Source organism: Anneissia japonica, unplaced genomic scaffold, assembly GCF_011630105.1.
Source record: "Anneissia japonica isolate Jap-2015-1 unplaced genomic scaffold, ASM1163010v1 scaffold1216_len75558_cov189, whole genome shotgun sequence".
NCBI classification, from domain to species: Eukaryota; Metazoa; Echinodermata; class Crinoidea; order Comatulida; family Comatulidae; genus Anneissia; species Anneissia japonica.
The window spans coordinates 51,180-67,215 of record NW_022719835.1 but is presented as its reverse complement, the minus strand read 5'-3'; the positions used below and the strand labels follow the sequence as shown (position 1 = coordinate 67,215).

The following is a 16,036-nucleotide window of genomic DNA, read 5'->3' as shown; positions in this document are numbered from 1 at the left end:
ATGCAAAACAAAAGGGAAAAAAAACCAAACGACAATAAAATAATATATCTATGACATTTTAAACTATTAATGCTATACTAATGTTATTATTTGTTTATTTAGTAGTATTTTATTATTATTAATAATATTAATTAATTTATGATTATTCTCTTCTTTCCATGTTCCAAATTCATTTACATTGGGTGGGGTGGGTTTATGGAAGTTTTCTGTATTCGTAATGTTTCTCAGTTCGATTACTTTTCTGAATTTGAACATATTTTTGTCTCTTCTTTGAAATAATTTCATGGAAAGCAATATGCCTACATATTTATCTCTACTAAATTATTTTGAATGTAGGGAACGACAGGGTCATCGATCCTTGTATTGTGGTCCTCTTTTATCAGAAGATAATAATTATACTAAACACAATACCGACAATTAGGACATTATTTGTTATAACATTATAAATTGAACCTAGTAGAAACCTAGCAAGTAAAGCATAGGCCAGTTCACTAGTTGAATTTTAATGACGTTTGTTATTCTATCAGGTAGTTTTTTATCATTTAATAAAAATAGGATATTTAAAAATCGTTACCTGATTGTGTTACTTATATGTAAGCTTGTGTCTTTTTAATGAAACATTTTTTAAGTAATTTACATCGAAAAATGGACTGGGATTTATCGGCGATAATGTTGTCTCTTTGAGAAAGAATATTAATAATTATCAAATAAATATTATAGTAGACGGTAATTACAACATTCCAATATAAATACTGACAATGTTACTGCGGTATTTATAGACTAAATTTCTTGTTTTAATTGTGGCTTCACAGCCAATTTTTTTAACAACGCAAACTGAAATTAAAACTCAATATAAATAAAACAAACATCCTTACATTAGTTAAGAAAACGTGTTATATAGTAAATTATTATTATATAATGTAAATATATATAGGCCTATATACTTTTTTTTAAAGTTATGTTATCTGTGATCATTGAAATATAGGCCTAGTAACATTTTGGAAATATGAAAGGCAACAGTTCATCGTTTCCGCAATCGGTTTTTAGGCTTCATAAATTTATATTTTTGGCACAAATAGGCCTATTAGTGAAAATTGTGTTTTTAAATAAATTATAATTTGAGCATCCAATCCACTCATGTAAGCCTACCTAGCATTTAAGTGAGAATGTTCCGCTGTCTTGGAGAGCTGGAGGTTATATTTTTATATTATAGGCCTACACTTTAAAAAGTGTATATAAAAAAAGACGTCAGTTATCCGTAATAATAGTCCGTTCACATCGTAAGTAAAATAGAACACAAAAAGCTCTCTTTTTTTTCTTTTTTTTTTTAGAAAATCCGGACGATCAAATGCCTTTATGTCTAAATATTGGTAAGCCTATAGATAGGCCGAATATGTCTGGGTGTGTTGGATAATATAAATACTAATCTAATTGCCATAGCATAATTCGTAGCAGTATGCCCATGTTCCTCGTGATATTAATCAAATAAATTAATTAATTAGCTTGCCACTCAGAGTTACTGATCGCCGATGCCACCGTCTATGTAAACTATAGTTACCGCTGTCCTAAACATGTTTGCTATTCTAATACGACTGATTGGCACTCCCCAACATGCTCTCCAATTAACTTTTAAGTCTATCAAATCGTTGTGGGGTTAAATTTTTCTCATGCGTCTGAAATTCTATTTTTGATTATCCCCCGCGTGGGCCTAATCAATTGCCCATGACTTACAGAATGAATAATTTCCATGTATAAAAAAAAATATTCTCTCTTAATCAGTATCCAATAAAAATATAAAGATAATTAGTTATTATTTATAATTATGTGGACTGGAGTTAACTACTGTAATTTTGTGATTGTTTGCCGGTCCATCACCTTATAGTTAAGAAAAATAAGCCAAAATGATTTATTCATAAAACAGGAGCTTTCTACAGATACACTGGTAGATTTACTCAAGAGCTTAGTATGCATTGCAGAAGGGATTTACACCTTTAAAAGATAAGGAAGCATTATATACTAAGTTATAGGTACGTAAAACTTTACTAGGTTAAGAATATAATATTAACGTATGCCTACTACAGTGTATATAGGCCTGTACAAAGAAAAAGAGTCGTGATTCAAACCACAGACCTTCGATTACCCATTGGATCGTCTGCCAACTGAACTATGAGGCCAGGACTTTGCTTTTTCCATTAGGTGCTCAAACAGTGAATAAAATCACATTAGTACAGGTAACGTTAGTATGTTATCTCTGGTAATAATTAAATGTGATAATGTATAGGCCTATCCCCTTTGGGATATGAACGTGGAAGGCCGTTCCGAAAGAAACAATTTACAAACAATAAAAAATCTGAATATTTTGAAGACATCAGCTACAGATCTATGATAGTCAAGTAAATCTATGAGGACATTCAATTGAGGTAATGTGAGTTTAAATAAAAGGCTTACATTGCTGTCAATAATAATTATCAACAATAAAACCTTCAATTTCATGAAATTATTCCCATGTGACTTATTCTTTATTTAAGAACCACTTAAATAAAATCATTACTACATAGTGCACTAACGTTATAAAACACTAAAATTAATTACCGAATTATAAAGTTACGTGACACTCGCGAAGAGGTAAATCAATGTTTTTACAGTTTTTTTGCATGATTGTATGTAATTACCTGTAGGACATTCCTAAAAACCAGCATTAACTTCATCAAAAATATGAATTTGTTTAAGTGTAGGCAGGTTCTAAATGGTTCAAAATCATGTCAACACACAATCTGCGTCAGGGGTCCAACAAAGTCTGACAGTGGTCCGAACCAAGGGGATGTCAGAGCCTCTGTCAACGTCCCAAAATAAATCTCTAGTTTAGTTCATAAGGAGGGAGTTTAGGATGGCCCGATATTGTGTTTTTTAGACTACAATATTATTAACTGACAGTCATAGTAGATTTGTTTGCATTGGCAAAATAATACTTTTAAAGTCTTAAGATCGATCGCCGTGGCGTCGGAAGACGGGGCCATGCTTGTCCGCCACCCCCCCCCCGCTTGTCCGCCCCCCCCCCCCCCCATCCCTCCGAACCCGCCGGTGTCGCCATTTCCTCCATTATAATGAATGAGACCACATAAAGGTAGCATTTTAAAGCATACATTAGACCAAAGACCCTATATTATAGGGTTTGTGATTAGACATAATAACCCACCCATGGTTTTCTAGGTCGAAAAATCACACGAATCTGTACGGTACAAGTTGATTGTTTTGAAATCATATTCAAAACATAGGCCTATCACTGACGATAAGTATTCTCAGTTTTACATAGGCATTATGATACAGTAGGCTGAATGAATAAATGAATGAATAAATGAATAAATGAATGAATGAATGAATGAATGAATAAATAAATAAATAAATAATTAAATGAATGAATGAATGAATGAATGAATGAATGAACGAACGAACGAACGAACGAATGAATGAATGAATGAATGAATGAATGAATGAATGAATGAATGAATGAATGAATGAATGAATGAATGAATGAATGAATGTCATTGGTATTTGTCATGTATAAAATTATAGAATTCTAATATTAACTCACTGGGTTACTATTAAAGTATTTTAACGTGGATTAGCATTAGAGCATTACTGTTTTTTAATTGTCTTACGGCGTGCCAAATGGCCGTTTAACATGTCTGTTTCAGGCCCTTAGGCCTACAATATAGTCGCTTCTCGTCGTATATTATAGTGGAAAGTATGTAGTTATGTTAAATGTTTAATTGGACAATATAAGCTTGTAATTTACCAAATTATGGAAGTCAAGGCTGAGTGTTAACGCGTTCGTTGATTTCTTAGCTAAAATGGTGGTGTGCTAACACAGCTGTATAATAGTGGTGATTAGCAGCAGGCGAGAGAAATAAAGTGGCCTGTGTTGTCTTAGGTGATCTCAATCGCTAGCAAGAATCAATACAAAAATAACATTTTGAGAGTCAAGCTCCGTGGGGGTTAACCCTGGGGTAGACATTGAGGCGAGATCTGTCCCAGCCTAGGCACACACTAGGCGGCAGTCAAGGTCTCTGATCTAACGTTTGCTAGAAGCAAAACTGGAATGTGTCGTGTTAAAGCATTGAGATTTCTTCGTGATGTGATGCACACCCGGTTCGGTGAGTGTACCTTTTTGGGCGATGCATGGAGGTAATGTAATAAACCGCAAGATTCTTGGAAAATCGTTTTTTTTTTTTTTTTTTTTTTTTTGTTTCTTCAAACTCTGCGAATTTAGTAAAATATTTGAAGAATTGTAAATTATGTATAAGATTTAATCTAATTAATATTATTTCAAAGTCATTTTTCAACTCATCTATAACTTAAAAATGATTAGTCGGAAGGAATCTTCAAGAACTAGACCACCAATTATATAAACCCCTATGTAAGCTTACCGAGATTATCATAATTACATTGTTAAAGACACTTTTTCGAAAAAAGCATTGAAATGAAAGTACTTTTTAAATAGAATGGGTATCCCTGACACCTGTACCAAAACGAAAGGAAATGACGTAAAGATGCTGCAACCTACTGTAACCGAAGTTATAATGTAACGGGACACCAAACTATATCTTAAATAATCGCCATTCAATTAACAAAACTATAAATGTTTATTCATGCGAAGCTGCTATATCTCACAAAATTTGCTCCAATTAGATCACGATTAATTGAATTCTCTGCGGGCTCATAAAGAACACATGGGATTACGTAAGGTTGATAAAGTAGTAGGATAGTCCCAGGATAGTATCATATTTGATCTACGTGTCAAACAAGGGGTTCCTTAATGACAAAAATAAGTATTAACTCATGAAGCCAATATTTTTTTACACAATCATGTTCTAATTAAAAAAATATATTTCATTTCAACGGATCTGAGAATTATGATAATAGGCCTAATATGATATTTTTAGTTTTCCGGGGCTAGTTGAATAATTAGTTCGTGACATATTCTTAAAAGTATAAATATACAGGAAACCCTTGAAATTTATTAAAACTTACAAATGCTCATTAAGTTTATAAATAATTACGGTATCAATAAAATACACATCACATTTCAGTTTTCGCTTTATACCGGTCAATTTTAACCAAATAATTTAGAAATAGAATATATTTTGCGAGGAAAAATGTCTTGTTTAAATTTTAATTGAATCTTATTTAATTATAGGAATTAAGCAATTAAACTGTTGAATTGTATTATTCAAGAATATTTGTAATTACCGACAAAAATTATTTTAAAATAGGCTTATCGACTGAGGTGAAATGTAAAATTTGAAATCCCAATGTTTCAAATTGCTCATTTAAAAGGAAAACGTAAATTTACTTCAAGGCCCAGATCAAAACAATTAAGTTTTCACTGAGTTACTAAAGTACCGGTACTGATAATTTCAAATTATTATAGACCTACAACTACCCTTAGCCAATTAAAAGGTCTAGCAAAAGAAGAAACGGCTTACATCCGTTAAATAGCGTGGAAAAGTTTCTTGTGAAATGTTTAATTAGAAGCTAATAAATTAATATACTTGGTAATCAATTCAAAATATTGAATTTTATATTTCAGGCCTTTTTTAAAGAAATAAACCATACTATGATTTTTGTTGAAAAAAACAAAAAACAACAGGAGATATTTACCGTACTCGCGCGCGCGAATATGCGCCCCGTCTTAAGTGAAAATTGTCTTAAGCGCCCAGTTTGAATAAGCGCCCCTCCTAATTCGAATAAGCGCACCTCGGTGTTTATTCATTTTAAAAATATTATTTTGTGATTGATTTTTTTTTTTAGCAAACGATAATCTAACTAATCCTGAGACTGTAGTTGGCATGATTTGAACTGCGGATTGGATTCACATTTTCGTATGTCAATTTCAAAATGAGGATTTTCTCCTGGACAGACGGAAGCTCCCTGAGAGTCTTTCCAACTTTCCTCTTCTTGCATTTGTCTACTTCTCTTTTTCTTTTCACGACTATTTACGTTTTCATGTGAGTTTGCAAGACTTAAGCCCTGCGATGATCCTGCTAATCTCAATCGGCAGATGGCCAACAAGCTTATACACCACCACCACCACTAATTTCATCTGCTGTTAAAACTCACAGCATTCTTGTCACGAGCCATGCTCTCTGGACGATTATCTTTTCTGCACCAGAATCATTCGTAAGCTTTGGTTTCCAGATGTCTTTATACAATCTTTTTTTCATTCAAAAAGTGCCCATTAAATTTTTCAAGTTTCCAGAAGAACCCCTCAAGTTTCATATATTTCCATAAGCGCCCATAATTTCCACTCTGTTTTCATAAGCGCCCCGTTTGAATAAGCGCCCCTTAAAATTACAAAAAAAAAATATATATATTCGTGCCCTGGCGCTTATTCGCGCGAGTATGGTAATGAAGAAGAAAGGGTAGCCATAATACATAATACATCAGCATAGATAAGATATGGTATTCCGCAAAAGGATTATAGGTAAAAAAAATACATATTGAAAAAAAGACCCCGCTGTAATAATATGCAGGTAGCAATATTTAAAAAAAAAACAATGAAGAAGTCACACATGGTATTTGATACATGACCGTTATTAAGTGGGATGGTTATTGCAATAAACAATGGAATAAACGATGGAATAAAATCGGCGTTATCGCTATGGAATAGGCCTACTTTAAACTTTTATAAACATTACGGTATAGGCCTCGGCTTTCTTTAGTTTAGCAAACCAATATAATGATTGATGGAAAGCTAGCATGAATACAGCCTACAATATAGTTTTATCTATTATTTTGTGCATAAATAATATTCTAATCTAAAGTGTTTGCAATGTTATTAAATTTCAAATAAAGTCCAGAAGGAAAACTACTTTCTTTTATAGTTTAATGCATGTTCATTATTTATTTATTTTTTTTAATTTATTCAGGTATAAACATATAGCAATTACGAAAAGCAGCCGAAGCTGAAATGGCTTGCATCACTAACTAATTCACAAAACTTATTCACAAATACAGAACAGCAAAAGATAAAAACATTACAAATACAATTCATTACAAAAGACAAAAATAGGTCAAATTATCATCATTAATTTAGAAAATACAAAAGAAGGTCACTTTATTAATTATCATTATTATCATTTTAGTTGCAGTGTTTAAATTATATTTGTACAGTAATATATTGCACATTTCTCGTTATCGGTATTGTTATACGTTATTATTTTATCAATTTATTTAATAGGTCGGAATATTGCAATTATCATTAAATTATCATTATAAATGAACCCAAATGATTGTATTTACATCTCTTCGTTATAAACGCCCTCTTCCCGTGTAAACCTGGATTTTCGTTGACATGAACACTTACGGGAGCTAGCAATAGTGTATCAGCCGAGTTTGCCTAGTACCGAATTAATCCCATTGGTCAAACATTGTGAGTAGTTTTATCGAAACAAAATAATTTTTTGTTTACACTACAATCAAATTAAATGGTGAAAGCTTATGTCGGATTGGATCATTTTCCAATGTTTCAGAAGCACATCTTTTACATCAGTGGCACTCGTCTTCACACAACCACGGCACAACTGTAGATATACACTTGTGTTAAAAAACAAAGTATATTAAACATACCGTAAGTGTGGGTAAAGTTAGTACATGGCTTGACCGAAACATAGCAACGGTCCCGACATGAGACGTACTTTTGTTTACTTTTTCTCTGGAAGTTGCTAACGGGAGTGCAGATTTTGCTCAAACTGGATATAATGGTAATTTTTACAAGAAATGGGTTATTCTAAACCTGCCATTTCAATAATAATTAAACAAATACAGACTTAGTCTGGCCTAATATACTATGCATTATAAAGCCCATTTTAAGGCGAAAACTCATGCATTAAAATATATCATTAGTCAAAAACGTGTTACCCCACTGATATATTTATTAACGTTAATTACTATAGTTATGTCCATGTATCAACAAGTGTATTGGAATTTCAGTCAGGCCTTTCTGTAGATTTTAACATGTGTTCACTATTTCCGTTCTGGATTATTGTGGAGTTAAGTCGTCGAATGCGCGTGTATCGACGATGCTGTCTTCGCCTGATCCTCATTGTCGCGAGGACCTTCGGTCACCCTATCGTTTAGTTAGTTCATTGATCTAGTAATTGCTAATTTTTATACATAAATACAATCTGACCTATACACTTTCTCTTGGAAATGGCGACTGCCATATTAGTCGTTGCCGTTCTTGGTGGCAACATTTCGTATGACCGACAATATCGAGAAACACATTGTATTTTAAAAACACTGCCCATATGCAGTGTTATATGCCTACATAAGTGATTTTGAAAAGTAGTATTATTATGGTAGTAGGCCTATATTTTCTTTTCCTCTGAAAAAGACGTTAGGCATACATGGCATCAATATATGAGGGTACATTTCTAATTAATTCTGCGAAGGCAGGAAAACACGGCTGGAAGTATGGAGGTACTGAATTTAAATACATTTCAAAACAATAGAGACAATTTCTAGCTCAATTTCTGTTTATAACGGCAATTACAAGAGATACCGTAAGTATACTTTAAGGTTTTTTTCGAAGCATATAATATTAATTAATGTTTTATAGTCCGATTTTGCATTTTTTCTGTTAATCAAAGTGGAGGCATTGAGAGAAACAGAAAGAAAGAATCTGATTTGTAATCTGAATAAAGTAATACATAGGCCTAGACATATTCGTAAATAATTGCATGAGAACATTTTGGAATGACTATAATTTTACGTGTACTGTAATAATTTAGGTTGGCATCATGAGTAAACATGACTAACATTAAAATCATTAATTGAAAATGTTGTATTTAAATATAGCATATCAATACAGTAGTTTTAAATTGAAATTAGAATAAAAAATGAATCACTCCTTAACGGACATAACCTAGATATTAACATTTCTATATAATTTTTTTGCGTGGCTTTTAAATTGGCTGGTATAAATCAAATTTATCAAAGGTTTGTTGTAATAATCTGTAAATTAGTAAAAATTGAATCATTCTGTTCTGTGCTTCACTGAAAGTTAATAACGTAAAGTACTTTCTTTTATATAAATTTAAAAAAAAAATTATAAGAATACCGAGGCGAAATTGCTAAAAAGAAAATACCATAAACAAATTGAGGCTGATGTAAAATGTCAAATGAGGTTTTCATAAAACAAAACTAGAAAAACCTCCAAAGTTTCAACAGGCAACAACAAAAAATTCTCGGCTAAGCTACTGAAATTCATAATTTCCCCCAATAATAATTTTCTATCTCTGAGAAGTACTATAATAAGAACAAAATAAGAACATTTTGAGCCCGAAATTTACAAAAAAAATAAGAACACTGAGAAAAATTTTACTGGCTCTTTAAAAAGTGTATTGGATTCTGTTAAATAATAATAAAAAGGCATTTTCGAGGGCTCTCTTCTTTCGCTACAAACGGTTTATCAATCACGCTCATTAGTATCAGATAGGACTGTATTATAATTATGGCACTTATGACAAATATACTTCGTTAAATCTAAAATGTTGGTACGAAAGTATTATATTTTTTTATTTTATTTCATTCCATCCAACAGCGTAAAACGCCAATTACAGGATTCATAAAATTCAATATAAATATTTATGTACAATATATAGAAATTACATTATAAAACCATTAAAATTAATACAATAAAAATAGAAAACAGACCGGATAATATTCATTAGTAGGTCGGACAGTTGTTATTTGTCTGAATAATGGTATAATAACCAGGGTTTTGGATCGAAACTTTAGTTATTTTGGATTTGAACTTGATCCTCGCGGGATTCAGGCATTATCTCAGCCGTTAAGGAACTTCTATATTCGGCCTAGTATTTACCGTCTTCTTGACATAGTGCGTGAATGCACCTTGGAAATATTAGGATGTTTTCATAGCTAACATTTTAAATTTCCTGTAAAGCATTCTGCTTCAGCATTCAATAATTCGGTTGCTGTACGATACGATGTTAGCTCTTGTACACTGGCTATGAATTCGGAAGATAGCTGATTAACATTGGCATATAGTCATCTTTAAGTCATTACACTCATCCCTCGTAATCCAGAACATACTTGGATGTTTAGCGGAAGTAATAGATTACATAAGTTATTAAGGTTGGGCGATAATAAATACAAGACATGTTACTTCCGGCCGTATTTTCAGGTCACCCAGTTTTTATCCTTACCTTTTTAAACGAACGATCTTGTGACGTAATGAGAAATTTGTTGATGACAAGACTAGACGTCTTCAGCCCGCGGCTACAGTGCGTGAAGAGAGAATGGTAACGGATGTTTTTATTGAAAAAAAAAAACGTTATCACCTGGTACAATTCAAAAAATGTAACGAACCAACCCGATCTGTTGATGGTAGAAATCAATCATGGGTATATCTGGACAGCCGAACGAAAGAACTCCATGCTCATATAAAATTATTTTTTTCTCATATAACCTAATTGATTTTCGTAGGCAAAAAGTATAGCGATAAAGAAAATTATTTGTGAATACAACTTCGAATTACATCGCATCTGATGACATTAATGGAGTAGATATGTTGGTATAGCCTTTTTAAACATTAATTAATACTTTACTGTATGTGACTAGTTTAATTTTGGTTTTTAAATTTTGGTTTTCATAAAGCCTCATTTGTTATTTTACCTCTGCCTCAGTTTTCTTGTAATAAGATATGTTCTTGTAAAAAAGTTTAAGCGCCTTTATCAATATGGTAATAGGTAATACTCATAGGCTTTTGTCTTGTATGTACGGTACCATAAGAGAAGGCTTAACATTAACATAATATATTAAGCCAATAATAGTACATATTATATCATTTTATACATTAAATACATAAAAAATAGTCTGCTGTAGTTTAACGGGAATAAAGAACATGGTAGGGTCATAGGCCTAAATATATATTCGTCACAGTACATATATATTTTTTTTTATAGATACTGTATTGTATCTATATTTCATTCCTTTATGCCACATGCTCAATCACGTGACCAGGACATAGTTTTGTAAACAAACTACAGTAGTTTGAGCCTGCAATGAAGTTTACGTGCAAACAAAGGGCCTATGTTGTGCATCATTCCTTGGAGGGGATATTGGCGACAGGTGTAGGCTAAGAGAAATGCGATCAGAAAATCCAAAAAGCTAGAATTGGAAACAACTAGTCATTGCTTCATCACACCTGTTCGATGAGACATCATAGGCTCTCTTGTCACTTCCTGTACCGAGAATATAACATTTATAGCAACGGCCTAGGGAGAGTTTTACCCAATAACGCATTGTGTGTTTCCATATTTTAAAGACAGAATTGATAGCTAAAGATGCCATATACGGGACTTTTATGAAATTAATGTGTTAATTCCAACCACTGTAAATCTATGATGACTTATCACTTCCTAATTCTTGTTTTACACTTCATCTTTGAAGTTTCAGCAATAACAAAGGCGAATTGTGGCTAGGTCAGTAGATTTGTTAATTAAGATAACGTGGAAATATAATGATAATAATAATAAAAATAACAACAACAACAATAATAATAATAATAATAATAATAATAATAATATTGATAATAATAATAATAGTAATAATAATAATAATAATAATAATAATAATAATAATAATAATAATAATAATAATAATGATAATTTTTTTATATGATTTGTTTTTTATTTTTGTTCACTTGATCTTGAAAATGCGTCCATGATGGACACGAAACGTCGATCCTTTATGTCAATAAATTTTGTGTTAAAGTTACATAGTAAACGTCTGTTGATTCGTAACGTAATAATAATAATAATAATAATAATAATAATAATAATAATAAAATAAATAATAATAATAATGTTAATAATAATAATAATAATAATAATAATAATAATAATAGGCCTAATACTGTAAGAATGTTGCTATGTGACATGCCCCATTTGACGAAGAGTGACAGACAGTATTACTTCATTACTGTAGGTACTAATGTTTTCATTATTACAAGGTTAAGTCATCCAAGTTCTTTATCAAAAGCTTTGGTGGTTAGTAATTAAAATGTAGCTAGGTTTGGCCTGAATGGTGACGAATATTATGGGAATGTACGGAGGGGACATTGTAACTAGGGCTAGGCCTATAGCAATGTATAAATGACACACCTGGCGTGTAGGCCTCACTGCTAACCGTGAGAAGTACTTCGGTAACATGAAATTGCACAAAAAACTTCCAATTTATCAAGGAATATATACATACATATATATATATATATATATATATATATATATATATATATATATACATACATATATATACACATATTGTATAAGCATAATAATGGTTTAATTCCGTCCCTAACATAACTAGAAATTCAGTACAGATAAATTAATTGACAAGTAGCAGATGAGAGATGCTTAAATAAAAGGTGAACCACGTTAATCATGTTTAATGTGATTTCATTACACTTAATACCCTGTTCAAAGCATTCAACCGGGAGTTTTAATTGTAGCTGTTGTTTCCGTCCCTCCGGGCGAAAGCTTGTCCATCAATGGCCACCCCTTGAGTGCGAAAACACTAGCCAGACAATAGTTCGCCACAACATGCTAAGCGTGCCCGAAGAGATAGCATAATTTCGCTGGACTTGCCGCTAAAAACCTTCAAAAATAGTACGACTCGAAATACAGCACCGTGATAAGATGCAGATCGTGCGTAAGGGCTTTAGGACGCTCAAGAGACGGACGCCGCTCGCCGGATTAAAGGCGATCACAAGAACGAAAATGCCGCATAAATTACTTCCTGAGGGGTTAAATGTTTCCAAGAATATATTTTGGAACATTATTGTCGCATTACAAATCTATTCTGTATCATGTTACGACTGATTATTGTATATATAGGCCTACTAAAATAGAAAATACCAAGTTTTATCGTACGTATACATAACATCAATATCAAAAAATAAAACCGATGCTCGTAGTATAGGTAGAGATTGTTATGTACCTCCCCTTAATCCACAGTAGTATTACAACTAATTATAAAACAAAGAAAGTACAGAAATAAAAAAGGAACGACAGCGGGTCACGTGACTTGTTATAACCGACCACTTTATTATCCATGGTTTAAGTTTGATAATAAACACACGATGCTCTATTAAAAGGCCATATCAGTACCACACCATATTATTTGGCCCTACAAAAACGCAATGCAGGATGCAATTGGGGATTAGGTCTATATATCGATATCAGTCTAATCTTAGGCCTAGTTATTATACGAACAAAATGAAACAAATTAGATTATCTTTATTTACAATCAAAATTAACAGATCGGATATTACAATTGAACTAATATGAACACTTAACAAGTTCCAGAATACAAATACGCAAGATATTCTTTGGACAGAATAAAATAAACAAATAGACATATAATGAAAAATACAAAAGAGGACGCTTTACATAAATCGCTTTTTGATCTATAGGCTAATGATGTTTGTATAAATGTTTATCTTGTTGGTATTATGTGCAAAGGAGTAGGCATATACGCCTGGCCTTACGTAACTTTAATACGACATATAATAAACCATAGGACCCTATTCGTATACTGTAGGCCTACATAAATTGTTAACTCCAGTGTTTAAGTACTATGACTAATTTAGGTAAAAATACTAACTACCAATAAGGAGAAATTAATGAGTAGTTTATCTCCTTGATTCAAGATTGAGAGCTTGCTTCCAACAGCTCAGCTGTAGCCATACCTCATCTACGGTGACTAAATACAATGAGAGAACCATTCGCTTACCGTGTTTGACGACAGGTCGATCGTGTCGTCCTTCGTCTAGTCCTAACTTCTTCCCAAGAATACCGTCGATGGAGTACATACCTTGGATGTCAGGAAAGTAGCGATGACGTTCAATTTCTGTTATGTTCTTAGCATCCATTATTGGAATTTTGATCAGCAAAAAAGTTAGATTTAAACGATGAGATTTAAATGATTGCAATGTATGCACTAACGTCACCGTATAAATACGATTAGAGAATGAGCGAACGGAGCTGAAACATATGTGGTGGGCGCTAGCTGACAGTCAGCGGTCTGTTTACAACTTCAAATTAGTAGCAGTTCCTTAATACACGCTGTGACTGATATAATCTTTAAACAGTCTCCAAATTACAAATTATTCAAATTAATGCTTCATGACAACAGACACCACCGCTCGTTGGTTGGCTCGTTTTGCTGAACACTAACAAAACTAATAAAACATTAGCCTCCCGAAATGACAAACAGAGAATCAAATAAAACATTTTTAATTCTGAACAGCGTAAAACGATACAAATGATATCTACTTATGAAGTTTGTATGACCCCCTTTAAAAAAAAATGTGATATTTCGGCATAAACCTTTCCGCAAATAACTACTCGTGAAAATTTATTAAAGGTCTATTAAGCCTAACATTAAAACAGTGATCAAATTAATATAAACAAAAAAGTATTATGTCACCCTTGCACAGTAATATTGGGAAATCATGGTCGTGGTTTGGTAGGCCTATTTCTCACTAAATAACCCAATTCTGGTTCATTGCAAATCATTTCTCAATCCATACATTAGTTGGTGAAATGGTAACTACAGGCTAATCAATCGTTACATCAAATGTATTAATCAATGCTTAAAAACTGACCATATATCTAATATTATTTGGGCTTGAGCCCCTTCGTAATAATAGGCTTACAATATTTGTTTGTCCCAAGACCCTTTTTAAAGGCATAGGCTTAATAAATAGTTTGCTTTTAATAAATAATAATATAATATAAAAATCCAGAAACAAGGAAAGTAGGCTTTTTTAATTAATTGAATTGGACTCTGACAAAAATAAATAGCCTAAGGTCTATTTTAATCGGCCGGGAGCCCGGGCCCTTTTGCTTACATTGCGAATGGCGAATGTCACCATATCAGGGAGCAGTTTTATAATAATGTAATGATAAGTTCTTGAAGAATCCGGTTTCAGTAACAATTTAAATCTTGTTATATATTGCAAACAGAAATTTCTGAAGCAAACAAATGTTTTGGGAATCGGCACTACATCATTAAAAAACATTAATAATAATTTTAGCAACTGGTTGGACAGTTTTTGGTAGCTACTGATTGCACAGATACTGCTCGTGTTTTAATGAAGTTTGTTTAAAAAAAATTTACTTATTATTGTAGATTTAATACCTATTTTCTATCCCATTTCGTATAGGAATAAAGGTCTCATCTAGGTAAAGGTCTATAGTTTTTACAATCCATTGCCTAAATTGGTAATTTGATAGACTGGCAAGGTAGATATGGATAATCCCGGACACTTCTCTCTTGAGAATCATATTCCACCTATTTGTTAGTCCAGATGCAGAATAAACTGTCAAATATTTCGAATTAGTTTACACTACTTAAGCCTATCTAATTGCTTATTACATGGGCATATCAGAATTAAGACTTGATTGATCAATCTTTCAATGGTCTATTGTCCATCAAAGCAGGATGATCATAGAGATGTATGGTTTTTGTTCCATGCAAGAGTTTCTGATTTTTGTTGAAACGCTCTATGATTTAACAAGGCAATATAGTTATTTTCTTGTCTTGCATCAGGGTTTAAATAATTATTGTGCAATTAAACTTGAGTGGATGCACATTTTCGGATGAAATATCGAAAATTAATTAGTTATAAATGTGTATTATTCGTATTTCCTATGTTGATTGCGTACTGTATTTTATTTGTCATATCAATGAAGTAGGCCTATTAAATCATAAAGGACCTAAATGAGGCATATTGTACACGACTACACTTTTTTTTATAAGAAGAAGTAAAATTTTGCCCAGACTCAGTGTTCTTATTTTTTGACAATTTCAGGCTCAAAATGTTCTTATTTTGTTCAAATTTTTACACACTTTTCAAACATACACAATTATTATTATAGCAGTATATTGCCGTACAGTATTACATGGTTACACCTACCAGGGACGTATCCAGCCGCGGCTCCCCCCC

General features: G+C 32.3%; 1 protein-coding gene across 2 annotated transcripts in view; it reads right to left on the bottom strand.

Moving 5' to 3' along the window:
* LOC117111083 (homeobox protein aristaless-like 4) overlaps positions 1 to 14,131 on the bottom strand; it is an 18,082-nt gene extending 3,951 nt beyond the window's left edge. Inside the window, exon 1 of one of the 2 annotated variants that reach the window (XM_033253965.1) lies at positions 13,819 to 14,131. In XM_033253965.1, coding sequence (XP_033109856.1) covers positions 13,819 to 13,957 — 139 coding nt within the window. In that variant the 5' untranslated portion in view covers positions 13,958 to 14,131. The remainder of the gene's footprint in view (positions 1 to 13,818) is intronic. The other variant, XM_033253967.1, reaches the window with a different exon arrangement.
* Positions 14,132 to 16,036: the final 1,905 nt, after the last annotated feature.